This window comes from Emydura macquarii, unplaced genomic scaffold (assembly GCF_026122565.2).
Source record: "Emydura macquarii macquarii isolate MOO-44397 ecotype Brisbane River unplaced genomic scaffold, CSIRO-AGI_Emac_v2 contig_306, whole genome shotgun sequence".
Lineage (NCBI taxonomy): Eukaryota > Metazoa > Chordata > Testudines > Chelidae > Emydura > Emydura macquarii.
Genome location: NW_027130443.1, coordinates 9,705,865 through 9,732,756, shown reverse-complemented (window position 1 = coordinate 9,732,756; position 26,892 = coordinate 9,705,865). Strand labels below are relative to the sequence as shown.

The window sequence follows — 26,892 nt, the reverse complement described above, 5'->3', positions numbered from 1 at the left end:
CAGCCGCCTGCATTTCTCCCTCTGCGCCCCCCCCCCAACTCTTCCCCCTGCTCCTGTCCTAGATCCCCCCCCCCTCTTTTCCCCCTGCTTCCCCACCTCCCTTCCTTTCTGGGGCGCTGGCAGATTTCAGCCGGGTCCTTTCCATTCATGTACCGCTTTGGACAAGGAGCAGCCCAGGAACTTTTAATCCTCCTGACCAGAATTCCATTTGCAGCGGTCACAAAGGGGACCTGGTGGCTTCTCCCCTCCAGTTGCTGCCAGGCTGAGATTACCAGTGCTGGAGCCCCACGCCAGAGCGACAAAGAAATGGGGCTGTGTGTGGGTAGGGGGAAATCGGTGACATGTCATTAATACTTCTTAAAATGCCTTCTGGGCCGGATGCCTTTCCCTGTTCATCTTGCTTCTTTCCCCAGGTCCTATTCTGGCCAAAGATCTCCCCAGAAAGAAGAGGAACGGGCCCCTCCCTCCCTTCTACTCAAGTTAATTTAGGGTGAAACATTTGATGATTTCATAGGTGAACCTCATTTCAACACTCCACCTCCCCAAGACTATTGATCCAGAATGCTGCAGTAACATTTCTGTGAGCTGTAGTTTTTTGATTCGCTACTGTAGAATATAGTTGTATAAAAAGAGGAAGGAAGGGGGTGTGTTGAAGATCCCTGAAATCTTAAGGCTTATAGAAAATAACAGCCACGTTATCACTTTGAAACCGTGTTCTCTATCTAGGCACTATTTATATAGCGCTCAGAACGACTCTCTCTACACATAGATGGTTCTATATACATTTGCTGTATAGCACATGCTTCCGCCTGTAATGGGAATTCTGTTTGAGTTCATTCAATATACACCAGGAGAACTGTTTATTGTAAAACTTATGTCTGTGATTATAGCCTGCTGATTGCTCATGTGTGGGGCTTTGGAAGGCCAGGATATTTCAGGGTATATTAATAATAAACACAGTCATCTTTTTACAATAGGGTAAATGTCGAAGTTGAATTCCCCACCCCACTTCCCCCTTTCCAGATTTGTGGGAATTTGATTTAGGGAATTTGAAGCGGAGGATTGATAACGCTGGGATAGAGTTAAGTGGCTGTTGTGTGGGAAGGTACCCAGGACTCCCCTTGTCCTCCTGCTCTGCCCCCAGCCTGCCAAATCCTTAGACCAGTTCCTGGCTGAAGGTAGCAGGGAAATCTGTGTCACATAAATAATCCAGAGCCCCTTGGTTCGGACCTGCAGCATCCTCTGCTCTTCCAGCCCCACACCCTCTTTATAGCTGTGCCAGTCCCTTCGGTCCTGATTTGCAGCACCCTCTGTATTTCGCTACTGGGCCTGGTGGCAGGCAGTTATGACAAATTGCATGGCGGGTTTTTTTTATGTGGACAAATGTACAGTACAGACTCTGCTGAGACCACAAAAACTCATTGCAACTAGGGCCTGGAGCAGATGTGGAAGCAGGATCCCAAGTGGAAGGCCAGCAGCCCCTGTACTATGGTATTGAACCTTCTACCAGGCTATAATGCTGCAGTTTTAAAATCTGCACAACAAAGATTATAAACTGCAAATCTATTCTTCGCGGTGGTATCTGGAGTGGATGAAAGGCCATCCTGAGCTTTTGATTATCCTCGAAGCTTTAGGATGCCAACAAGTTTTGGAAAGCATGTTTAGGCTGTAATTATTATTTCGTTTAAATCGGATGTTTTAAAAGATTGTTGATTTCAGAGTATCAGCTCTGTTCTGTGTCCTGAATCCATGTCCATCCTAAGCCGGGTAGATGTTTCCAAGTTTAGAATACTATGATGATCACCACCATGAGAGCAGAGAAATCAAAGAGCCTATTTGTTGAAAGACCTGACATAGGTGGTGGAAGACCCATGGCTCGACAGATTTAAAACTAAACTGCAGAGAACATACAGTAAATACCTTTAAAGCTGTCAGCAATCAGCATGGCCATCTCTGCCCTAACATCATTTGTGGTGTAATCATATGGTGCTTTTCACTGGAGGGAGGGGAAGCCAGATCAGTTCTGATGCAGCTGGTTTTGAGTTTAGGGTGTAGCTTTAAAAAGCAAAACACCCTACAGCTGCAAGTGCCAAGATTCCTCCAGGGATATCTGAGTGTTGCAAGCCCATCGGAGAAAAGGGTGACAAAAGGAAGTGTTATTAGCTGAAGACAAGTGTCTGTCCAAACAACGGGCCAAATTCAGCTCCAGCGTAAAGGGGGAATCATCTCCCATTTAAGGCACTGGGAGCTGCGATGGCTGACTTTAGCCCAGGGAGTGTTTCTGTCTTCATCAGGATTTCAGACTAAAACTGTCATATGTCTGCGTGCGCGCACGCGTGTATCTCGGAACAAACCTGTTACCATCTGACAGCAACCAGCCTTTGAAGCACAGAGAGGAGGTGGACGGGGTAGGGGCACGAATCAAATGCACATTTCATTACAATCGACATGTTAAATATAGTCTGCGTTTGTAGGCTGAGGTCAGGCTGAAGGCAGATTCCAGGGATCTGCCACTCAGATATGGAAATGAGAGGGGGCAGTGCTGGTATTAGCCAAATCCTTGTGACATTAGCTTGCTGCTAAACGCAGGATTCGAGTAGCCAAAAAAAAAATCCCCCTGGCTTTGACATTTTTGAGAGGATGCATGCGTTGCTGGGATGTGGTTTAGCTCCTGATTCTTCTTCCCAGGGAAAGACATTTGAAAGTTCAGGTTATCACTGTGGTTGTTTCCAGGCTTCTGGTTCTTTCTCCCTCCCTGTTTTATACAAATGTAAAGGTTTGGTTGATTTTCTTGTATCAGGTTTCACTGTTACTCATTTCAGTGTTGTTGTTTATACACTCGCTTATTAGGTCACCATAAGCTTGGTATGTGAGTGGACTTCACGTGGCTTAAGTTGGGTCATTCGCGTCCCCAAATAACAGGGCTAATCCCATCGAGAGAATCAAAATCTCATAGGATTGGGCCCAGTAGCCTGCAGCTGCAAAGAAAGATTGGGCCAGGAGTCTAAGTGCCCAAGATTTCATAGCTCACAATCAGTGGAAGGCCTGGGCTGTCACCCATACTTAAGGCATCTAGGCACCTTACCTTTAGAACATAAGAATGGCCATACTGGGTCAGACCAATGGTCCATCTAGCCCAGTATCCTGTTTTCCGACAATGCCAGGTACCTCAGCGGGCATGAGCACAACAGGTAATCATCAAGTGATCCATCCCCTGTTGCCCACTCCCAGCTTCTGAAAAGCAGAGGCTAGGGACACTTCAGAGCATGGTTTTGCATCCCTGCCCATTCTGGCTAATAGCCATTGATGAATGTGTCCTTCATGAGCTTATCTAGTTCTTTTTTTAACCCTGTTTATAGTCTTGGCCTTCACAACATCTTCTGGCAAGGAGTTCCACAGGGTAACTGTGTGTTGTGTGAAGAAATACTTCCTTTTGTTTGTTTTAAACCTGCTGCCTATTAATTTCATTGGGTGACCCCTAGTTCTTGTGTCATGAGAAGGAGTAAATAACACTTCCTTATTTACTTTCTCCACACCAGGCACAATTTTATAGACCTCTATCATATCCCCCCTTAGTTCTCTCTTTTCCAAGCTGAAAAGTCCTAGTCTTATTAAACTCTCCTCATATGGAAACTTTTCCATACGCCTAATAATTTTTGTTGCCCTTTTCTGTACCTTTTCCAATTCCAATACATCTTTTTTGAGATGGGGTGACCAGATCTGCACGCAGTATTCAAGATGTGGGCGTACTATGGAGTTATGTAGAGGCAATATGATATTTTCTGTTTTATTATCTATCCCTTTCCTAATGATTCCCAACATTGTGTTAGCTTTTTGACTGCTGCTGCACACTGAGTGGATGTTTTCAGAGAACTATCCACAATGGCTCCAAGATCTCTTTCTTGAGTGGCAACAGCTGATTTAGACCCCATCATTTTATATGTACAGTTGGGATTATGTTTTCCAATGCGCGTTACTTTGCATTTATCAACATTGAATTTCATCTGCCATTTTGTTGCCCAGTCATCCAGTTTTGTGAGATCCTTTTGTAACTCTTCGCAGTCTGCTTTGGACTGAACTATCTTGAGTAGTTTTATATCATCTGCAAATTTTGCCGCCTCACTATTTACCTCTTTTTCCAGATCATTTATGAATATGTTGAGCAGTACTGGTCCCAGTACAGACCACTGAGGGACACCACTATTTACCTCTCTCCATTCTGAAAACATAATTTATTCCTACCCTTTGTTTCCTGTCTTTTAACTAGTTACTGATCCAGGAGAGGACCGTCCCTCTTAACCCATGACCGCTTACTTTGCTTAACAGCCTTTGATGCGGGACCTTTCAAAGGCTTTCTGAAAATCTAAGTACGCTATATCCACTGGATCACCCTTGTGATCAAAGGTCCTTGTTGACCCCCTCAAAGAATTCTAGTAGATTGGTGAGGCATGGTTTCCCTTTACAAAAAACATGTTGACTCTTCCGCAACAAATCATGCACATCTGTGTGTCTGATCATTCTGTTCTCTATTATAGTTTCAACCAAGTTGCCTGGTACTGAAGTTCAGCTTACTGGCCTGTAATTGCCGGGATCGCCTCTGGAACCTCTTTAAAAAATTGGCGTCACATTAGCATTCCTCCAATCATCTGGTAGAGAAGCTGATTTAAATGATGGGTTACATACCACAGTTAGTAGCTCTTTCTGGTGAGCTTTTATTCAGCTCTCTCCTCACCTTCCCTTACTGTGTTGAGAACTGACAAATTCACTGCAGTAGGAGGGTCCTTCATTCCAGTGTAAGAATTAGTGTCATAATGTCAATACTATTATGAAATAGTTATATATTCATATTAGTGGCTGAATATTAATGCCTCAGCAACCTATTTGGTAGTTGATACTGCTCCAGTTCCCCTGATATTATTCATGGTGCAGTTTTTCTGTTTATGTTAATGGCAGATATATTTGCATATTAATGGCAATATTTGTCGTGGAGCTGCTATTTCCATGGGAAGAGCAGGGAAGTGTTTTCACATACGCTGGGGGAGGTGGATGAGCAGGATGAAAATCTTGGGCCTTAAATTCCAGAACTGGGCTAAGGCAGGTTTCTGTGAGAGCATCTGCTGCGTGCTTTCCTGGGTGGATTTCATGACGGAGTCAATGGGAGGGGAAGGAGAGAGGCTGTGAAGCATGAGATACTGAACCGGACCCCAGGGAGGAAATGGCAGAGGCAGGAGGAACATTCTAAAGCTGGGCATGTGAATAGGCATACAGTGCCATGGCTTGGTCATGGGCAGAGGAGGCAGTAACACCCTGCCTATCTGCCCCTCCTACAGCTGTGGTTTCCCTGTGTTGGTAGGAGAGGGTTGCTCAGTAAACCCAGCTCCTTATGGCAGGTTTACATGCTTAAGAGCGTTAAAGAAATCAGCGGGATTGATTGTGCAGCCAGCAATGGATGCCTGACTACTCCCTTGCCTTGAGCAAACCAAAGATCTGGAGGTCTGAGCCTCGCACATGCCATTAGCCTTTATTAATACAGGCATTAAGCTCCTGGTGAAAACAGTAGCAGTTAGGATTTAGCGAGGGGTCGTAATTCCAGGAGCCAGTGCGGGAGGAGCCAGCCGCCCTTTGCTGTGATCCAGACAGATCTCGCACGAGATCGTGTTAGTATGCAGAGATGTCCCTGGAAGACCTCAGCACTACAGGAAGTGTTGATGGTGTCTCTCCCCTCTATCAGTACTGAGCCTCTGTCTGCAGCTGAGATTCTGCCCACTCGTATTCATTAAAGATCCTACATGCTACGCTTTATAAGCGAAAAACACTTAGCCCCTCTGCGAGGGTCACATTCCAATGTTCTGCCTTTGGAGCCTCCAACCTGATGTTTCAGCTGCACACCGCATTCCTCCCTTTCTGCCCCAAACCTCACTGCAACGCTGCAAGCTGTGCAACAACGGCTGCATTTCAGGGGCTAATGACGTTTCCTCCCCTTATCTTTTCGTGAGGTTTAACTAGCTAACTAGCTAACTAACTAGCTAGCTAACTAACTAACTAACGAACGAACGTTTGTAACATGCTTCAGGGTCTTAGATGGTGGGTGCTGCAGGGCAGCAGAGTCCAGTTTCATTATCAATAAACACTTCCGATAGTAGCATCTAGTGGACTCCTTAGCATTTCAGCATTAGTCCGGCTTAGCGATGTGCCATCTCTGCTCATCTCAATGAGTGCTGATAGTCTGGCCTGGGATTTCCTGTTGGATGCTCTGAGCGCATGTGGCTTGTGGGGGTGGGAGTGGGTAGCGTTGCTGTATTCTCTTCCTAGGGCTTCCATAATAACCAGCGGCAGGACCACAGAGTGGTTCCTGCATCCTAAGGCCAGGGTTTCTTGGTATCTCCACTCCTCTTTTGCTCTGGGTGTTTGAGCCTCCGGCAGTTGCTGTTACAGCTGGTGAGTGGGTTAAGGGCAAATACAGAGAGTGTCGCTCTCCACGCATGCGATACTGTTCTATTTATTACACCCACAAGCTAGTGCTGATCCAAAGAGTGGAAGGGGTTCGGTCAAGCTGTCTGGTTTTAAGGTTAATTTAGGAAAATCAGGGGCTTTTGGGCTCGCTATACAACCTCCAGGACAAATTCAGAGGTGAGTCTAAGGCAGTGACGCGTCTCTTTTCCCACTACAGCCTGGTCTACACTTACTGGAAGATTGTCCAGTGTTTTGGCCAGTGGTAGCAGAATGGGAGAAAAGCCTAGAAACCTTGTATATAGCAAAGGCTTCCATGGCCAACAGCATTTTTAACACCACATCGTGCGGCCCACGTCCAAGCACCGGTAGTTGACGTTGTGGAAATCGCCGTCAGCTGCATGAGCCCTCCCAATGGTGGGAGTATACTGGCATTAGCAATGATGGGAAATGTTTCCCGGGAAAACCTGCTGTCGGTTGGCTTAGGCTTAGTCTACACTTACCCCGGCGATTTGGCGGCAGTTGACGGGACTTATGCAGAAAACGTGTGTATCTCCCATCGACAGCTATGCTTCTCTTCTGCGTGCCGTCTCCACTGCACTGCACCGACAGGGACCGCGTCCCCGTCGACGCAGCGCTACGCCACTTGCAGGGGTGGATTAATAGCGTCGCCTTCTGGATCGACTGAGAGGGTCTTCGCTGGCCGCTCAGTCGATCCAGAGAAGTCCATCTGACGGCGGCGACTTTGCCGCCGCCAGTGTAGACATAGCCTTCATCTTAGATTCACCCCCACTGCTAACTTCTTAAACGTTGCCTCAGACTCTGGTTCTCAGTGGGTCCAGGGGAGGAGGGGTGATTTCCTCCTCAAGTCCAACGTGGTCACGTCAGAATGAAGTCTTAGGAACCTGAGACACCTGCCTTCCACAAGGAAAACGGGATCCCTGACTCCCGGAGAGGAGCTGCCCTGCTCCACATGACAGTTTTCCTAAGGCTTTGCTACATTCTCCAAACTCTGAGACCAGACAGCGGGATACAGCACAGCTGGAGTTTTACTGGTGATGGCATTGGGGAGGGGGGCAGCTCAAGAATCAGTTTACAATAGGGAACGTCTCTTTAGGGACAAGGGGTGACTCTCATTTCCCTAATATCTACATAATTGGGCAGTGAGGAATATAACATCCTGGCAGGATCCCCCGCAGCGTTCTCGACCAGGACTTAGGTGCAACCAAAGTGCAGTTGACGCCTGAACCCCAGGAGTGAATCCTACCTCCAGAGGTTGGGGCAAAATGCTCAGGGACTCCGAGGGGCCCCCCTTGGGTGTGGATGGTAGGAATAACCTTTTCAAAAGCAGGCTGCAGAGCTATTGCCCCCTCCCTCCCTTGGAGCCTGAGAGCACTTAAATGGTTTCAACAGGCAGCCCCAAATCTGTTCCAGCCATAAGTAGGGCGCAACAATGAATGGGCATCCCTGGAGGGATGTGGCCATCTGGGTAGGAACATTTGCTATTTAGTATTATAATACACATGTATAAAGTACCTCTCACCTTGGTGTCTGGGCTTAATCCTACCCCTACTGACGCCCTCAGCAAAACGCCCAGTGACCTCGGTACCTTCAACCCTCTGCTTGCAATGCCTCACTTGCCATTCCCTACAAATCAAATGACCAAGGGGCTGACTGGATTGCAAACATGTTTAGAAAACGTTTTCATTGCTGCTTTTTAAAAGCTCCTTCGCCCTAAATTAAAAATAGTTGCCGGGCCTGAGCCGGCAAAGTTTGGGCCGCAAATCCTGAGGTAGGTTCTGAACTTAGCAGGAGTTTGGAGGCTGGTCATGGCTAGAGATGAGAGGGGAAAGAGGTTGGTGCTAATACCAAGTGGCTAGTGTTAAAAAGCCAACTGCAATAACTCGCAATCAACTGGGACAAAATGCATACAAGGGTGGGGTGGGGTGGGGTGGGGGAGGGAAGGAAGCAAATTAAGTCACCACTACAGAGAAACACTGAAAAACATTGTCCAACAATGTGATTTGTACTATCCAACACACAGTTCTAACAGAAACCCCTTATCTGTGTCTGATCCGCTCACACATACTTATTGAGATAACAGAGAGCTTATTTTTTGGAGAGAGATCGATCTATATATTGCAGTTCAAATAAATAGAAAAAGGCGGCCAAATCTGCCTATATAAATTCCAGTGAGCTGTGTTTTGTGGGGAGGAGAGATGGACAGCTGGCATTTTACCTTGTAAACAGAGGTAGAGGGGGAAAGGCTTTTTAATACCGGTTCAAAGAATCGGGTGCTTGAAGAGGCAGCAGTATGAAAAGCAACAAAACCTAATGTCTATTTGGAATTAGCGGGAGCCGGGGAAGATTGCAGGACAATATTTTACCCAGCACCTCTGTGCTGCTGTGGCAGATGTCTTAGAATTTGAACGGTGAAGGTAATTAACCACTGGACCAATTTGCCAAAGCCCATGGTGGACTCTCCACCACTGGCAATTTTAAAATCAAGATTGGATGTTTTTCTAAAAGATCTGCTCTAGGAATCATTTTGGAGAAGTTCTCTGGCCACTTATGCAGGCGGTCAGAGTAGATGATCACAATGGTCTTGTCTGGCCCAGATCAATAAACATTTTAAGTATAACAAGAGGTTAGTTTCAGCGCTAATTCAATAAAAATATTTTTCTTAGAAAGTCCAGTTAGCGTTGAAGGCAGCGCTGTCCAGGAGACAGGGCACTAGACATGGACGCAGGAGACGTGGGTGCTATACCCCACCCATTGGCTTACTAGGTGAACCTGACCAAGTCATTTCCCTGCTTGCTGCCTCAGTTTCCCACTCTGTAAATGGGGATAATGATACCAGCTTTCCTTTGTTAAAGCCCTTTGAGATCTATGGATCTAGCTAATAGTGCTACAGTTTGAAGGAAGAGGAGGGAAAAAGTCAATGCGATGCACACAACAATGTGAGTAGAAGAGGTCATTTATGTTCATAACCAGATTGAGTGTTAGTTGGCATGCAGTTGCAGATACACAAGTGTGTCCTTGAAAGTGTGGATTTGGATTGCTCGGAGAGTTGGTAACAGACTATTGAGTCTTTCACCTTTTGTCTGGCAGTTCAGATCCAATCCAGGCCGGTGGATAGAAAAAAATTGCTGCACAGCATATGATTCCTGTTCGGTGGTTTATGTGAAGTGAGTTTGATCTCAGTCCAGTTCTCACTGAACAAATACCCATTTTGCAAAAACCACCACAAACGTTGGGCCACGGCGATTATACTGCCTTTCCCCCACGGCACCTTTAGGTTAGGACTGGGGCCTGGTGGTGGCGTAATTTGTGGAAGACTTGGGCAGTCACTGTCCATACCGCACCCATTCTGTGCAGAAAGAGGGCTTCAGTCTCCAGGCATCTATCATTAGTGTTAAATCCACACACACATCCCCAAAATGTATAAGTTAGAATAAATATCAGGCTGTAGGTTGCATATGCAATTGCGGGAGGGGGATGACAGAAGAACCTGCATCTGAAGTCACTGGGAGTTGTGTGTGCTTGCCACTTCTCAGGATTAGGTCTTGTGCATCTGGGCTTTGCAAATCCCATATGTTAAGCTGCCTCCAGGGCTGCAGTGGTGCTCCGAGAAATAACTTGTTGTCTCTGTACATGGAATTCTGTACATTATCACTGCTAAGTTGTGCACCTGGGCCCAAATCCTTGTCTTATGGCAGTTAGTTCATCATGGACTTCAGTGGGATCAGGAGTTAAAATGCGCTCTGAAAATCTCTCTCTACAGGTGCTGGCGCTTTCCAGAATTCTCACTCTGCCTCTGTCTCCAGCATCTCCCAGTAGTGTGCTGTGGTCTAGTGTACCGGGGCACTGAACTGGGAGTTAGGGGAGCTAGGGTCAGTTCCCCACCCTGCCACCCATAGTGACCTTGGGCAAGTCACTTCACTTCTGTTTCCCCTCCCACCCTTCCTCTTGTCTAGTAAACACTTAAAGGAGGGGACAATCTCTTCACTATACGTATGTAGAACACCTGCTCAATGGGAGCCCACACCCTGTGGGTGTCACTAGATGCTACAGCAATGCAAATTATAGTCATGTCAGACCCAAGAAGATGCAGAGTCTCTTTGAACATGTAGCTTGAACAAGCCGCTTGTGACTGATCAACTTGGGGGGAGTTTTCAAAAGCATCTAAGTGACCTTAACAACATAAGTCCTTGTGTCTTAGGAGCCTCCATTTATAGGATTTAGGCTCCCAAGTGTCTGTTACTTTTAAAAATGGGACTTAATCCTTAAGTCACTTAGGCACTTTTGAATATTTCACCTTTGGTCAACATTATGGCTGTCAGCAGAATGGGTGGATTAAAAAAGCTTGGTATACTTGTCAGCCTCTGTTTTCACTAAGGATCCCATCAGGTACTGCGTTTGGCAGAGGAGGCAAGTGTGTGTCTGTGTGTCTGTCTGTTTTTCCCAGGCCAGTGGCACCTCGTTAAATTAGTTGGTAATCTTGAGACTGAACCCGGCACGAAGCATCTTCAATCCAAAGGCTGGGCAAGAAGGAGTCTTAATTACCTGTCGGCTTTGTTTAATATTCATGTGCTGTTTTTCTAGCAAGAGCTCCAGGGCTGGCTATAATTTGTGTAGCAGAGGCAATTTATTGGGCTGCAGAATGTAAGGAGGGCAGCTTAATCTTGTTGCCACATGTGGGATAAGGACACTCAAGAGTGGCGATTGTTCTGCAAAGTTTGCTTCAGCCTGGTATAAAAAAATCATATGAGTCGATGTGTGACTCTGGGGTGGCAGCCAGAATAGACACAGTCCTGAAGCCCTTACCACTCAACTGAGTTTGAATCATTTCAGACTAGGCTGGGCAAAGCACAGGAGAATAAATTTAAGTGCTGGAGTGTACAAGAGCTGGTGGAGATTGGATTGCAAGATCAGGCCCCTTATTTGGGCCAAAGCCATGTGCATGGAGACCTGTGACACGGACTGGTACTGTGGGTTATCCCTGAAGACATTTTGTAGCGATCTGAAAGAGCCCCGGCTAACACAGGGATGAATTCTGCCTTCGTTTAGGAGAAAATTTGCCCTGTAATTAAATGCCAGTGGGGCTGGGAGAGGAGAGAAGGGCATATACTTTCCTGTGTTGGAGTCTATTCTTCAGCGCTTTGCCCAGCTTCATCTGAAATGACTCAAGTGACTGGGCTTCCAGCACTTCCCTGGGGAGATTATTCCACAGTCTAATAAATCTCTCTGATAGGAAATGTTTCTTGATAACCAGCCAAATTTTTCCTTTGCTCAGCTTCATCCTGTTATTTTTAGCATTTGCCACCTCGGAGCACCCTAAAACAATCCCTTTCTCTCCTTGGACTTGACGCCTTTTTAATAAGTGGAGGTGGTTATCTGCTCTCCCCCTTTAGTTATGATGCTAACCAAAGATGCTGGGTCAAACCTTGAGTAAGAACTTCAGCCTCTGATCCTTATTTAGCTTTTTAAATCTTTCTTCATAAATCAATCCCTGCAATAATTGCAGTGCTTGCTTCTCTCTGAATTCCCATCAGCGTGTGTGTATATATTACATGGGTGTGTGTATGGTACACAAAGCCAGTACTGTTCGTGCCATCATATCATTCCTGCCATGTATTCCCTTCCTACTCCAGGACAAGATACTTCTGCATAGGCAGCCTGCAATCGTATTCCACTCCCACTCACTGTGGCAAGCTGGTATTTAAATTGCTGCCAGCTCTGACTCCTTAGGTATTTTTTGGAATTGCTTATCCAAGTGTCTCCCTCTCGTCGGATAGCTATGTTTCAGGTTATTTCTTCCGCTGGTTGTACTAGCTTGCATTTCTCCTGCCTGTGCTTCTAACCCACCTACAGGTCTGATCCAAAGTCCATGGAGCCTTTCTCGTGACTCCAATGGGTTTTGGATTAAGGCCCAGATTTTTAAAAGGTATTTAGGCATGTCTGCACACAGCATTGCGATGCCAAACTGATTTAGGAGCCTACGTCTCATTTTCAAAAGAGATTTATCCAACTCCCTTTTAAAAATGAGACTGGAGTTCCTAAATAAGTTTGGTGTTGCAATGCTGTGTGCAGATATGCCTAAATACCTTTAAAAATCTGACCCAGGCCACTATGCCCCTTTATATTATTTATCTAGTGTCTTTCCTGGTGTTTGCGACACCTCCCGATTTAGTAACTTCTGCACCTTTAATTAACAAGTCTTCACCCCTTCTTGCAAGTAATTAATAAAGATGTTAAATAAAAACTCAGGCCTATCAGAGCTGTCTGCACTAGGCTTCGACACCTCCTTTCTGAATTCAGTACAGGAAAGTTAGAGCAGGGGTCTGTCTGCCGGGCGGGGGTATGGGTACAGCACCTGACCCCATGGTACATGCTGTTATCATGGATATTGGGGGGAAGGGGATTATGTTATTGCATGTAGGCAATTATGTGTCTAATTTGGGATTTGCTGTATCCACTGCAGGTTGTGCATTTCTCACATACTGTGCCAGAGATTCTGCCATCAAAGCCCAGACTGCGCTACATGAACAGAAGACTTTGCCAGGGGTAAGTGCGAGTGGTCGTTGAAATATAGTCTGTGGGTTTCTTGGCTTGAGCTGGGGCCATGAACTGGAGGGAGAATTGGCTTTGATTCCTTTTCCTGTCTCTCAAAGAGGAGCTTGGTCCAGTGGTTACAACAGGGAGCTAGGAAGGAAAGGCCCTGGATTGTATTCCTCACCCTACCAGAGGCTTATTGTATGACCTCAAGCAAGTCACTTCGCTCCTCTGTGCCTCATTTCCCCCATCTGTAAAACAGGGTCTAATGCTGCTTACCCACATCACCGGGAAACTATCATGTTAAAGGGTGGAAGATGTGGCATAGTAGGCTGGTATCTTCTTTGGGAGGGCAGCCTTCTAGGAGGAGTCAGGTGGGGAAGAAGATGAGATACAGCATGTGATGCTGGAACTTTTTCCCAGATCCCCAAGGCTCGTTTGCACGTCAGCTACAGCACCTCCCAGGACACTCTGTTGCTGACTTGAAAGTTGCCGTACTTCTACAAAAAACCTTCCAAACCAGACTTCAGCGAGAAACTGCAGAGCTGGAACTCATATGCAGACTTGACACAAGCAGACTGGGTCTGAACAGGGACTTGGAATGGTTCTCTCATTACAAGAAGTAATTGTCACTGTTCACACATTCTCACCTTCTGATCAACGGTTGTGAATAGGCCTCATCTACTCTAACTGAACTGACTTTGTTAGCACTTGCCCTCCCCGTTGTTGTTTCTTACCCGTGGATGTATATATGCACCTCCTATCTGTGATTTCCATTTCATGCATCTGAGGAAGTGGGTTGCAGCCCACGAAAGCTTATGTCTGCAGGAATTTGTTAGTCTTTAAGGTGCTACAGGACTCTGGTTGTTTTTGCTGTATACAAACTAACACGGCTACCTCTCTGGAGCTCCTCCGATGTTTCCTCTGCCAGAGTGACTAGCCAGATTATTCAGGGTTGCTGTGTAGAGCCTGACATGACGATGAGCTCAATTACTGAGGCTGACTAGACAGTGGAAGAGAAATGTCCCTGGCTATAACCAGATCCATCCCATCATTCAGAAGATCCTCTGAACAGATGAGACTGGAATTTTGGACTCCTGTAGGTAGCTCTCTATACCCTGTGCCCTTGCTGGTGGATATGGTCAGTGTGAAACCTCTATGCAGAGACGGGAGGGATTGTTCAACATGGATACGATCTGAGGTGTTGGGGATCACCCCCCTACTCACCCATATTCATGCCCAGACAGCCCCTTTCTGTTGCAAGGGGATGATTTCTTTTTTTTTTTTTTTTTTTTTTTAATTTTTACCATCCCCATTTTCTGATGGTAGAAGAACCCTGGCTAGGCTGGGCTTGTTTTCTCTCTGCTCTGGGGTTTGAACAAGTGCGCTGAAAAGATTCCTTTGTAGGTGAGTAGGCGGAGGACTCGGGTACTTATAGACAGAAGCTCACAGGAGACCCTGAGTGCTTAAGGCAGCAGGATAATTAATGTAAACCAGGGATCTCTGGAGAGGGGTTAGGAATTCTTAACCATAACATTTCCCCTTTAACTCCTACAGGCCCAGAAAGCTTCTCCCAGCTCCCAGAGCCATCCCCATTTTTTCCTGTTCCCTTTCTGCATGGATCTGCGTTTGCAACAGGCAGGAAAGCGCACATGGTTTAATTACAGCTTAATGGAGTCTTTTTTGGAAGCTGTTATTGCAGTTATTGGCTGTGGGTGTTCCAGGTTATTTTAGAGCACAGAGAAGAGCTGACAAGAAATACATTCTTAAATATTATTTGACTTAATTTTCTTTGGGGGATAAGTTAGCGTTTCAGGATAAGGCACAATAACCTTCCACAAGCATTGGACCAGCATGGGATATAGATGGGGAGGGAGCATTATACCAGTATAGAAATTAGACAGGTCACTATTTAGTGCTGTAACCCACCATACAGTGGACAAGAATTTCCCGTACAATATCTACAGAGCAAACACAAGTATAAGCAAGGCTCAGTGTCTTCCATGGCTGTCTGGGCCTAGATTCGGCCTTCTCTAGATTCTGCTTCAGCTTCCTTTACATTCAAAATGGAGATTCCTATTGAATTAAATCTAAAAAGAACAGGATGAGCAGAAGCCCCTGCACTGTTTAGTCTGAGAGTCAGTGCAACTTATTTTATACTCTCCCCATGTTTTTACAGACCTGCAGATTTTATTTTTGATTGGGCCAAGACAAAACTGCTTTGTCAGAGGAGCTGAAGGTTGTTAGCATCTGGGTGTGAGGATATTTAAGGCTTGGGAAGGGATAAGCAGCCGCTTGGGATTGTGGGAAATGCACACTAGCTGGCTGTCCTTAAACTGATCAGCATCAAAACGGTTAACAATTACAAAGCCATGACTGGGCTCCAGGGTTAACTTCGAGATGAACTGGCATCAGTGGGGATTCTTCAAGCCTTAACCAAAATCCAGAATCACAGGGCTTCAGCTTCAGAATTAAAAGAGAGAGGCCTCGGTCATTCAGGTGGCTGAGGATAGACCTTGGTGCTTTTCACCCCAGGTCCATGGTTCAAATATAGCCCATGTTGTGGTTGAATTTTGGGGTGACTGTTTAGTAGCTTGCCTAAAAGGCATTTAGTTGGTTTCAGTCCACTTCCCTGTGGACAGCTGTCCACATAGAATCATAGATGAGGGTTGGAAGGGGCCTCAGGAGGTCATCTAGTCCAACCCCCTGCTCAAAGCAGGACAACCCCAGCTAAATCATCAACCGCATCTACTGCAGATTGGCAGGCAATTCTAGCTGTCAGTTTCCCTTTCTTGATGAGGAGCCTGAAAGCGGGCACGATCCTGCTGTGGGGCGCTATTAGCAAATCCCTTGGATTTGGTGTAATTCGGGAAGTCATATTTAGCCAACATCGTATGATAATTGGCTATCCAGAATTGCAAACTGGAGGACAAGAAGTTCTCGAAAGCCAGCACCTCAGCTGGCACAAAGAGGCCCCCTTGTCGACTCTCTCAGCCAATGATTGATCTCAACCGTTCATGAACACGAATAATAATCTGTGGGCTTCTCAGCCTGAACTAGGCTTATACGGTTGGAATCAAAGAGGAATGGCCTTGATTTGTTTTCTTGTAGTGCTCTGGAGTGCAGGGTGCTGGAGTGGTGAACTGGGAACCAGGACTCCTGATTTCTATTCCAAACTCTATTGCTGATTGGCTCTGTGCCTTTGGTCAAGCCATTTAACCCCTCTGGGCCTTATTCTGACTTAACGTTAAGGCCCCTTTGCACAGCTCTGGCAGTGTCTGGCGGCCCTGGTGTAAATGGGAATCCAGCCCAGCCCATAGTATCTCATCTGATCCATATGTAAAATCTATCTATCGAGGGTTTATCCTACGGCCATCACTGTAGTATGTGAGCAGCTTCCACATAAAATCAGAAGCAAAGTCTATAGAGGATGTCTTGGAGTCTTTGGCATTCCTCCCCTTTTGGGCTCAGAGCTCTGCATGGGGTAAGGGTTTTGATTTTTTTGTGACTGGTGGGGGTTTACTGGATAGAAGGGGGGAAGTGTGTGTGTTCTTTTGATAGCAAGACTTTTTGAAGAGGAAGATTTTGCCGCATTTCCTAAAGATTGTCAGACTCTGGGTTCACCTGGTCCCCTCTAGGAGTTTATTCTGTAGCCAGAGCCCCTCAACCGGGAATGCTCTCACATGCTTTGATCTGATCTCTGTGGTCTACATTGTCCCAGAGGGGTGCAGCTGTCGCAGTGGTTCATGATCAAAATGCAATCTTTAATGTAGCTGGGGCGTGATCAATTAATGGCTTTGAAAATTAAAATCAAAGCCTTAAACGGGCTTCGGAAGCCAACTGGGAGTCAGTGGAGGGACTTGAGCATGAGTCTGATGTCCTCATGGCCGGCGAAGCCATGGAGAAGACAAGCAGCCGCATTCTGTACCAGCTGGAGCCTGTGCACATTAGTTTCATATCCAGTGATTCACAGTAATCTAGCCTGGTGGTGACCAGTGCATGAATCCCTTTGGCCAGCTCCTTGTCTGGGGAGAAGGGGTGGAGACCCCTAGCGAGCTGGAGGTGAAAGAAGGCATTTTTAGCTACTGGTGCTGCCAGATCATTGCCAAGCTTAGTGAGGGAGTCAAATGGGACCTCAAGCTTTTGCACCACTTTGATGAATGGAGGCTCTGTGCATTCAGTGGAAAATGGAGAGACAACGGCTGCGTCTACGGTACAGATGTTACAGCAGCACTTGCGATAGAAAGGGTTTTTCCATTGCTGTAGTTAGTCCACCCCTCTGAGAGGCGGTAGCTAAGTTGACGGAAGACTTTTCCAGTCAACCTTGCAGTGTCCATGCCAGGGCTTAGGTCAGCTTAATTCCATCTCTCAGGGGTGTGAACTTTTCATACTTCGGAGCAACATAGCTAGGTTCAGCCTAAGTTTTAGGTGTAAACCAGACCAACAGCTCGGCCAGTTCTTCAAAGTATTTTCCTTTGCTGAAAAGCATCACTTCGGTTTTGGCTGGGCTCAGCTCGAACCAGGCGCTCTTCATTCAACAGCTAATTTCCAGTGGACATTCCGATATGTTGGTAGGGGTGGTGTTTACATCAACTGAGAAAGGGCTGTCCAGTAGAATGTCATCAGCATACTGTCGGCAGCTGCGTGCATGGCATCTCGTTATCTCTCCCAATGGTCTTAGGTAGATTTTTAAGAGAAAAGGGGATAGTAGGATCCCAGTGGGACACCGCAGATTGGGGGCTTTAGAGAGGAGATGCAGATTCTGTACCTCTTGCCTCTCTCTGAGGACTGTTGGAGAGGAAGGTTTGGAGCCACGATAGTGTGGGTGCATGATAATACTTGCCTGCCTTGTAAGGAAAAGTGCTTTGAGATCCTTAGAGGAAAAGTGCTATACAAGGGCAAAATACTCTATTTCCAGCATGCAAATGTTGTTCTTCATCCCCATAGTTGAACCTTTTGCATGTACCTTTTCAGGATGATGCTGAATTAGATGCTCCCTGGAAATATGATGCACTGTCACACACAGGTCTAAATTCCACCTGGTATAACACCCTGGAGGTTAATTTTATTGCACCAGGAATGATTTTAGCTCTTTCTACCTGGAAAAAAGTTCAAAACTGTCACCTGGCATGGCCGTGATTCAAACCGACAATATCTCACAGATCCTTATGCTTTGGGAACCCCATTAAGATGGCTTTCCAGAGCCTTCCGTAGTTCTCTACAGGCCAGTCCCATCTCTCGCTTCTGCACAGTTTTTGGAATTCTTTGCTATGATAGACTTGTATCTAGTCACCCTTGGCACCGGGGTCTCAATTTTCCTCCTGGGCTCTTGAAATCTCAAATCAACCGGAGATGATTTCAAACTCCTGTAGCCAGGTCAGACTAGATCACCTTTAACAAATACTTGCCTCATTCTTCCTAAACCAGTTGAACACGATTCAACCAGACGAGATCCTGATGGCATGGAACTGAACGTAGACAGAGGTCCATCTTCCAACTAGTGGAAGGTTTTGGAAGAGCTGGGTTTATTTTTAAGGCATCATAGGACTTGCCTGTGTGGAATTCAAAGCAGCACTTGACACTTAGGGAAGAGCATTGGGCAGGCTTGCTCGGCTAGGGAGACCAAGTTGGAATAATACCCGGCTGGGTAAAGTGAGCCCTATTTGATTGTGTTTGGGATCTAGAGCGAGTGGACCATTACACATACCTAAGAGATCTAAACAGCTCATCCTGGTCCCAAAGCCCCACAGGCATTGCAGCTTCTGACTGATACATTTTCCACACATCCTTGGCTTAGTAGCTGAGGCTCACACTCCATAAGACTGTCATCTATGCCAGGCACAGAGCTGGGTCCTGTGCAGTATTAGATGTAACGCACGCCAAAACTCTGCCCTTTACTCCAGATGCAGAGTTAGCCTCAGGATTCCACACAGCTGCTCTGCAAACCTCCCACTTAGAATTCCCCAGCCTTCGTTGCCGCAGACTGACTGGGGAACCTCCGAGCCGAGACGGAATCTTTTCCAATAAGACAAGTCCCATGAGCCCTGGCGACTCTGCGCCCAACCTCAGTGGGAGTGGCTCATCCTAAAAAAGAAATAGCTGGTAGCTAGACTCCTTTCCCAAGATCATGCTGTTGAGGGTTACAGGTGGGGGTGGCTCAGCAATGTATCTCTAGGAGGTCTGGATTGAGGCAGGATATTTGGTTCTGAACAGCAAAGAATCAGGCCCTTGGCCTCCCACTTAATCTATTGTACTCATAGGGTGCCAATCAGAATGTAGGTGCAGGGTCCATCAACCTCTCCTTGCTCCCCAATGCACTTATGCTTGGCTGGTTGAAGTGATATTATATCTCAATAACCCATGCCTTTGATTCGTGATTGTGCCTTCGCTTACAGACTTCTGAAAGGAACCGAAGAGGTTATTAATGACATGCCGTGATCACACGCGCCAAAGTTAAAGCTTCTCGCTAAGTGAAATTTGAGGGAAAAGCAGCCAGCTTTTCAATATTTCGGAGAAACGCTTTGTGTCTCTTTTCATTTGCAGCCAGACAGTTGCAAATTGCATAAAATTGCTCCTGAAGAAGAAGGGGGGAAGGGGAAAAAAAAGTGTGATTCTTCTGCCAAGGTACAGTTACAGTTTTATTTCTATGCAGAACAAAGAAGAGCTTGCTCAAAGGTAGGCAAGTAAGTGGCAGAAATTGGTATTGATCCAAGCTGGGAATAGGGGCAGGTTGAAGATCAGCAGTGGGGGTATTGAGATGCAGATGTATCAGGGGAGAAATGCATGGACATGGTGAGAGCCTGGGAACACAGGGACCCGAGAATGGAAAATTACAGGGAGGCAGCAACACTAGAGCAGAGAGACTCTGGGAATGCACCTGGGGTTGAGATGTGGCAGAACTCGCTCCTGTGGATGGGCCACAAGGATTAACACAGAGATGCAGTGGCACCAGAACGTAGGGACATGGCATCTGATTTGCCTCTCACTCCTGATCTTACGCTGGTGTGAGCAAGAGCTGAATCAGGCCCGCCCATGAGGAAGGCATCGCACCAGGGTTAACAGAGATACAGCGGGACTGAATGGCTTGAAGGGAGTTGGTCATGGGGTCACCAGACTTTCACCTCGAATGCTGGTGTGAATCCAGCCTCGGTCAATATCTCCAAAGCTGCCTTTCCATTCACGACCTACTGAGCCAGCTGTGCTCATCTGAGGTGCTGCAACTGACGGTGTCTGGGGAAGCTTTTAGGGCCTGGAGATTTGAATGGGGATGCAGGCTGGACTCCAATCTGCGATTCCTGAGGTGGTCACTGTGTGTCATAGTTTGGGCCCAGCATCAGTGGAGGGTGAGAGAAGCTTGCCCTGCCACTGCCTGTGCTGTCCCCTTTTCGTGGGTTTTTAAGATAGAGATCCTCAGCCTCCAGCACATTTTGCCAGCCAAGAGGGAGAATCACAGATACATCAGCACTAGAACCTAGTGATGCAGGGAACACACTCGGGCTGGCACAGTGAAACAGTAGTACCACAGCATGAAGACGTAGGGCCAGATTCAGCCTCAGGGTAAGAAGTGACTCCAATTTACATTCACTTCAGTTTGGATCCCATCTGCTTATTCCACTGGTGAATTTGGCCTACGGGGAGTACACGGGGATCGAGGGATTAACCAAGGGATGCCGCAGAAGCATGCCTAGAACAGGCATAGGGAGAATTGGCTGCCAAGACAAATATTGGCTTCTGCTGCCTTGGGAATTGGAGAGCTAATAAAACTAAAGGTCGACACAAGCGCCCACATGCTGCCTAAAAGGGCATGCCCGGGCTCTCTTGTTCTGCACAAGTGCGTGCCCTCCCCAGGCAGAAATGCACAGGCACATATGAAGTGCGCGCTCCCTTGCCAATGGCAGAGTGAAGGCACGTTGCTCAGATGGAGGTATCCTTCTCTGAGCAGACTCACACCCACACGTGTGAACGCAGACCCCCACCCACACACATACACACACTCTCCCCAAATCCACAGACACGCGTACATGCATTCTCCCCGCACGCCCGAATGTGGGCTCTCCCCAGCCTCCTTCACATGGACCCAGGCCACTGCAAATTTCCCCACCCAAACCCTGGCCCCTCTACGCTGAGAATTTCCAGCCGGGGCTGGTTTTTCCATGTGTGCGTTGTTATTGTCGGAGGGTTTTCTATCTTTCTCTATTTGCATCGTTCCAAAAGAGAAGCTGCAGCAGCCTGGCTGTCAGGAAGTGAGCGGCACCGTTAGTGGTTGCCATGGGAACTGGGAGTTAATTAAGGCCTGTACGCAGAGGCCTGGGTGGAGAGGTCCCCATCACAGCCTAGTTCTGAAGCACAGAACCACCGGCCTCCTGTTTCTCGACAACAAAAGAACATTAAATTAGCAGGGACCCATCTCTCCCAAATCACTGTAATTAAGCTGCAGTGGGGGAGGGGGCGAGTGCATAACAGGTGCTGCCGTGTCCCGCAGCCATTCGGGTTTGAACTCTTTGGAGAACAGCAGATACCTACACGCAGGAGCCACGGTTTTTTGTTTAGCAGGTGTCTGACTGATGTTGTTTTGGAGGGGGAGGCTACGGTTCCCACTCTTCTCTCAGCCTTAATAAAACACCCTCTAACCATCCCCTGCCTGATCTCAGGCTGTTGGCCTGAGATGAAAGCTTCTGGGGGATTTCTCAGGCCCTTGAACCCGTCTCTGAGGGACCGGGGGTGAAATGGCCGGGGCCATCTCGACTCTTGACAGTGATACTGAATAGGCTAGCGGAGCAGTGGAGAACTGGGGCCTGTCCTGTCAGTTCCTAACCCCACTGTTTCCAGGCTCCTTCCAGGCAGAGGGAAATCTATTAATTTTCCTCAATTAAAACAAGAAATCTATGTATCCGATGGGCTATTTCTTTTGCAAGGGTCAGAGAGAAACGGGGGCAGGTGGTGGATGGTGGAGAGTCTGTCAAGAAGGAAATATCTGGGTTCTCCCATTACGCCTGGTTGGCAGGGTTCCTAGAAGGAACCCTCCAATCGCCTGGGGTACCAGTCAGACCAGAGGGGGCGAGGACCTTTCTTATGCAAACTGCTGTGCATGCAAGAGGCGGAGAAATGGGAGCGGATGAGAGGAAGAAATGATGCTGTTGGTAAGAGTATAGAGGAGAACGTCATATAGAAGGCTGCTGTGATGTTAATTTCCCCCCCCCAGGAAAGCTCCCTTGACTGATATCCCCCATTAGGCTCAGACAACTTTATTCATCAGCAATAGGGGTTGGGTGAGTTGAATATGTTTGAACTGTGGTCATGGGTGCCGGGTATGTGAGGCCCGGGAAGGCTTAGCCTTCCCTGACAGCCAGGTGTGGCCCCACCCATGCTCCACCCCAAGGCCCCGCCCCCTCCTGCTTAGTGTCCTGCTACCGGCTGCCTCTCACCTGAAGCGGGCGGGAGCTGAGGTCCAGGCAGCTGCCCAGCCAGAGGGATCTGGGGTGGTTGGGGCCGGCGCTGTGGGACTGAAGCATTGCCGCGCTGGGGCGGGCCAGCACTGTCTGGCTCTCCAGGGCTGGGGCTGCCTGGCCTGGCCCAGAGCTCGGGCCGCCTGGCGCTCTGTTGCTGGGGCGGGCTGGCCAGCCCGGGGCTGGGGTGGGTTGATGCTGGGGGGGGGGTCTGATGCTCGGGCGGGGCAGTGCTAGGGCACAGGCCTGCAGCGCTCCAGGGGCTAGGGGTGCTCCGGCACTCTGGTGTTGGGGCAGACCGGCCAGCCTGGGGTGGGTCAACACTGGTGCTGGGGCAGGCCGGGCTGGCACCCCAGCAGTGGGGGATGGGGAGGCTCTGGGGACCGGGGGCCTTCAGGCCGACTGGCACTGGTGTTGGGGGTGCTCTGGCACTGGGCCCACCCGGCTGGCCTTGCTTGGTCCACCCAGGGCGGGTCTCTGATGGGAGGGGGGGGGAGCTTCGGGTGGGAAGGGGCGAGGCCGGGGGGCTAGCCTCCCCAAACGGGCGGTTCACAAGCCGCCCATGGCTGCGGTCTCTCATCATCCCACCCCACCCATCCTTGTGCAGCAACACGGGGCATCTTGGGCCCCAGACTAAGCTGGCACGAGGACTCCTTCCTGTTCCACTTCTGCCAAATAGGGGCACCGTCCCCAGACGATATTTTCCCTGGATTTGAGAGGGGGTGACCTAGCTATCTCCCGAAAAATAGGAGCTGGGGGATTAGCCAGGCTGCTTCCCCCTTTCTTCCGCCTTATTCCTGATATGTGGTGGGAGTAACAGGGTGACTGCACCACGGTGTTTTATTAATGCAATTCCCCTGCTTTTCCTCCAGTCCTGCCTAACATGTTCACTTTGGTCTGAGCAGCAATCTAGACCTGTGGGTTAGAGGGGGTAACAAGCGGCCAGGAGGTCAGCACAGAGGCTCACTATTAAGTTTAAAGCCGACAACCATTAGATCATCTAATCTGGCCTCTTGTATATCACAGGCCATTCAGTTTCACCCAGATACCCTTATATTAAGCCCAGAGACTTAAACCAAAGCATTTCTTCAGATGAGCTTTCCAGAGGCCGAGACAGGTGAGATAGAGGTGCTACCTAATTAAAATTGGGAGGGGGTGGTCTAAGGTTGCCATGCCGATGGGTGGTATAGAGATGCATGTAGAATAATAATAAAACCACAAACACAAAGCAAAAACCTTGAAGGGCTGGGTCTTGGGCCCTCTGCTGAAGCTGGATAAATGGAGACTAGAAATAAGGTGCACATTTGTAACAGAAAGGAGAACTGACCCACTAGCACACCTTACCTAGGGACGGGGTGGATTCTCCGTTACTTTAAATCTTTGTAGATGTCTTTGTAGAAGAGATGCTACAGCTCAAGCAGAAGTTATGGGCTTGATGCTGAGATTAGCGGATGACTTTCTCTGGCCTATGCTAGGCAGGAGGTCAAGTTAGATGCTCATAACGGACCCTTTTGGCCTTCGAATCTATGAATCTGCTCTAGAAAAGCTTTCAGTATGTTTAGTTACATCAGTGCAGGCTTGGGCGAGAGGCTATGGGCCAGATTCCACCCTTATTTAGCCCAATGTAAATCCAGACTGACTCCTGCTGTGAAGTCAGGGGCGTTACTGCCACACCCATGTCAGCTGGATTTGGTCCTGCTCTGGATTTTTCTTTCCGGTGCGTTACATTTCTTTTGGGAAATGTGAGAGGTCCTGCAGCATATGGAAAGGACTCCTGGAGAGTTGGCCCACTCCTCTTATCACCTTTCAGACCTTCACCTCCAATGGGACCAGTCAGAAGGGGCAAGGAAGGATCAGGATGCTGGGGAGGCTCATTCGAGATCTGTGGTCTCAGGTGTGTTGCGCTTTGGCCTGCTACAGCATCAAGAAGGGAGTCGAGCGAGGGCAGAATGACCAGTGCCTCATCCCATCAAACAGCCCACTTCAAGATGTGTCTGCCCAAGAGCCGCCTGTGTGATGCGACTTGTAATTGCTGTGATGGGATGGACTCCCTTTTGGTTATCTGATGTTAATGCGCAGTAATGGTGCTGTCACTTCCATAGGGAGATCCAAAGACTTTCTGAGTCACAGTGATAAGGCGGAGCAGCAGGAGCAGGAGCGAAGACGGGGGTGACTGATTGCGTTAGGGGAAAAGGAAGAAGCTGCCGAGCATCCGAGGAGACGAAACGACTGATCTTGTGTGTCATTGTCCCTCACTCGGCCAGGATGTCTGCACACGGCTGTCTGCCGTCACTCAGTGCTCATCTTCCAGGGGCACAGGGACAGCTCCCCTCTTCACCTGCCAGTCACTCGCAGCCGGCTGGGCCAGGAAAGAGAAGACACCAGTCCTGCTTTGCCTGAAATGATGGCCTTCAGAAGGGGCTCCTATGAAATGAGCTGGGGGTTCGCAAAGGACAATCAACTGCCACTTTTGGCACTAATTCCACAAAGGTTGGGTCTAGCAGTTAGAGAAGGCGAAATGGAGTTTAGGACCCTTGAGTTCTTTTTCTGGTTCTGCTACAGACTTCCTGTGTGACTGGACAAGTCACATCCTCTGCCTCAGTTTACCCCTCTGTAAAATGGGGACAATGATACTTGCCTACTTCTTAGGGGGAGGGGAGTTGGGAGGGTGAATTCTTTAGTGTTCTTAAAGTGCCTTGAGGTGGTCAGCTGGAAGGTGCTAGACAAGTATTCAGTACCATATTACTTGCCAACCTTGCTGATGCTCTGAACGGAGACGCCATGGACTGACTGATCAATGAAGACTAACCTCCCCTTTCTCCTGTAGAGGGGTTCCTCCAGGTCAGGACTGAGCCCCGTTGATAGAGCAGCATGTGGGGAGGTGCAGAAAGATGCATCCCCTGCTGCTGCCTACCCTGTGGGCAGGGGCTTCATGTTCCAAAGCATTGATCCAGCATCACCTGCCCCAGATACAGAAGCTGAATGTGCAAGTCGGGTTCTGGACTCTGGTGCTTTGAATGGACGTAAGTGGCTGTGATCCAATGGGCAGTGTGTTCGAAACTGGCCAGCAGCGAACCAGCCGAGGCTTTTAATGCTGCAGACTCATGCCCTGATCCCACCAGGTGCCTGCGTGCCCTTGTTCCTAGTAAGGTCCCTAAGGAGCCAGCACATGCTATGTTTGTTTCATGGTCTCTGCCTCTGACCCACTTAACGCTACTAGGTTACCCTGGGTTGCACCTGAGGGGCTATTCTACATCGTTTACACTTAATTAATAGAGAGCGAGGCCTGCTTCTCCCTTGGGGCTCTCACCCTCTCTGCAGCACATGGTTTCCTGAGCATCCCAGCGTGACATCCCAGGAAGCAGGAGGGGGTGGTCTCTACCTCTGCTAGAGGAGATGGCTGCGGAATGGGGGCTGGGCTGTTGGGTCGCTGAGGTTGCAGCTGACACAGTGCGTCAGTGTGGCCGTGGGGGGAGAGGGGGAGGTGCTCACCCCCCAGGAATCCTTTGGGGGGAAATGGTGCATTTTGTGGAGTGAATTGTAATCAGCTGGAGCCAAAGCCTAGAGGCGCTTCCTTGGATTTGACTCACTCCTTGCTCACTAGGAAAATTCCCATGGACTTGTGCTCCTTAGTCCCATTGACTTCAACAGAAGTGTTGCTTGCATTTGCTCAGAATTTAGCCCTTGAGTAGGACAGAAGGTGGGGAGGGAGTTCATGGGTGGAATCTATGGGAAACCTCCCACTGCTTTCCGTGCAGCAGAATTTCATCCGAGGCATCCTCCCTCCGAGCGATTGCATCAGAAAACAGGAGCAGGAATGTCACAATAAAGGATCTGGAGTAGCCGCCAATTCCCTCGCCCAGATGGGCTTCGTGTTCTGGCAGGAGCACGGAGTGGGGTGCAATTTATATTGTAATTTATACAGAATCGCATCATAAAGGCCTCTGACTGTCTCCCTCACCGGGAAAGGAATTGGCTGCTCTGAGCTGTCCTTCTGCTCCTCCCACAAGGCAGCTCCTGACCACTTGGGGATCGGCATGAATTCTGAAGGACAAGCTTTCTAACATCTGAATGCAGATAGCCTGCTAACGCACCTGCGGTCAGTGCGCCCCTGGATCCCAGCCAGGCCGGCTGGGCGCTGCCCAGTGGGAGCGAGATGCTTAGGCACTCTGTGTGTGTGTGTGTGTGAGAGAGAGAGAGAGAGAGAGCGAGAAAAAGAGACCCGCACAGACGGATTGGTGTGTGTGCATGTGAGAGAGAAGGGGGTAGTGTCGGAGAGAAAAACTCAGTGCTTGTGAGTCTGTGAGAAAGAAGGTGGGGGAAAGAAAGCGAGATGCATGCACAGATTGGTGTATATATGTGTGAGAGGTAGGGTGAGGGGACAGCGACACACACAGAGGGTGTGTGTGAAAGAGAGGAGGGTATGGGGGAGAGACACACT

The 26,892-nt window shown here is 48.4% G+C and overlaps 1 protein-coding gene across 1 annotated transcript in view; it reads left to right on the top strand.

Moving 5' to 3' along the window:
- The window catches only part of CELF5 (CUGBP Elav-like family member 5), a 62,013-nt gene that overhangs the window by 480 nt on the left and 34,641 nt on the right, over window positions 1-26,892 (top strand). The window contains exon 2 of the mRNA XM_067558631.1: window positions 12,935-13,017. Within this exon, the coding sequence (XP_067414732.1) occupies window positions 12,935-13,017 (83 nt within the window). The remainder of the gene's footprint in view (window positions 1-12,934; window positions 13,018-26,892) is intronic.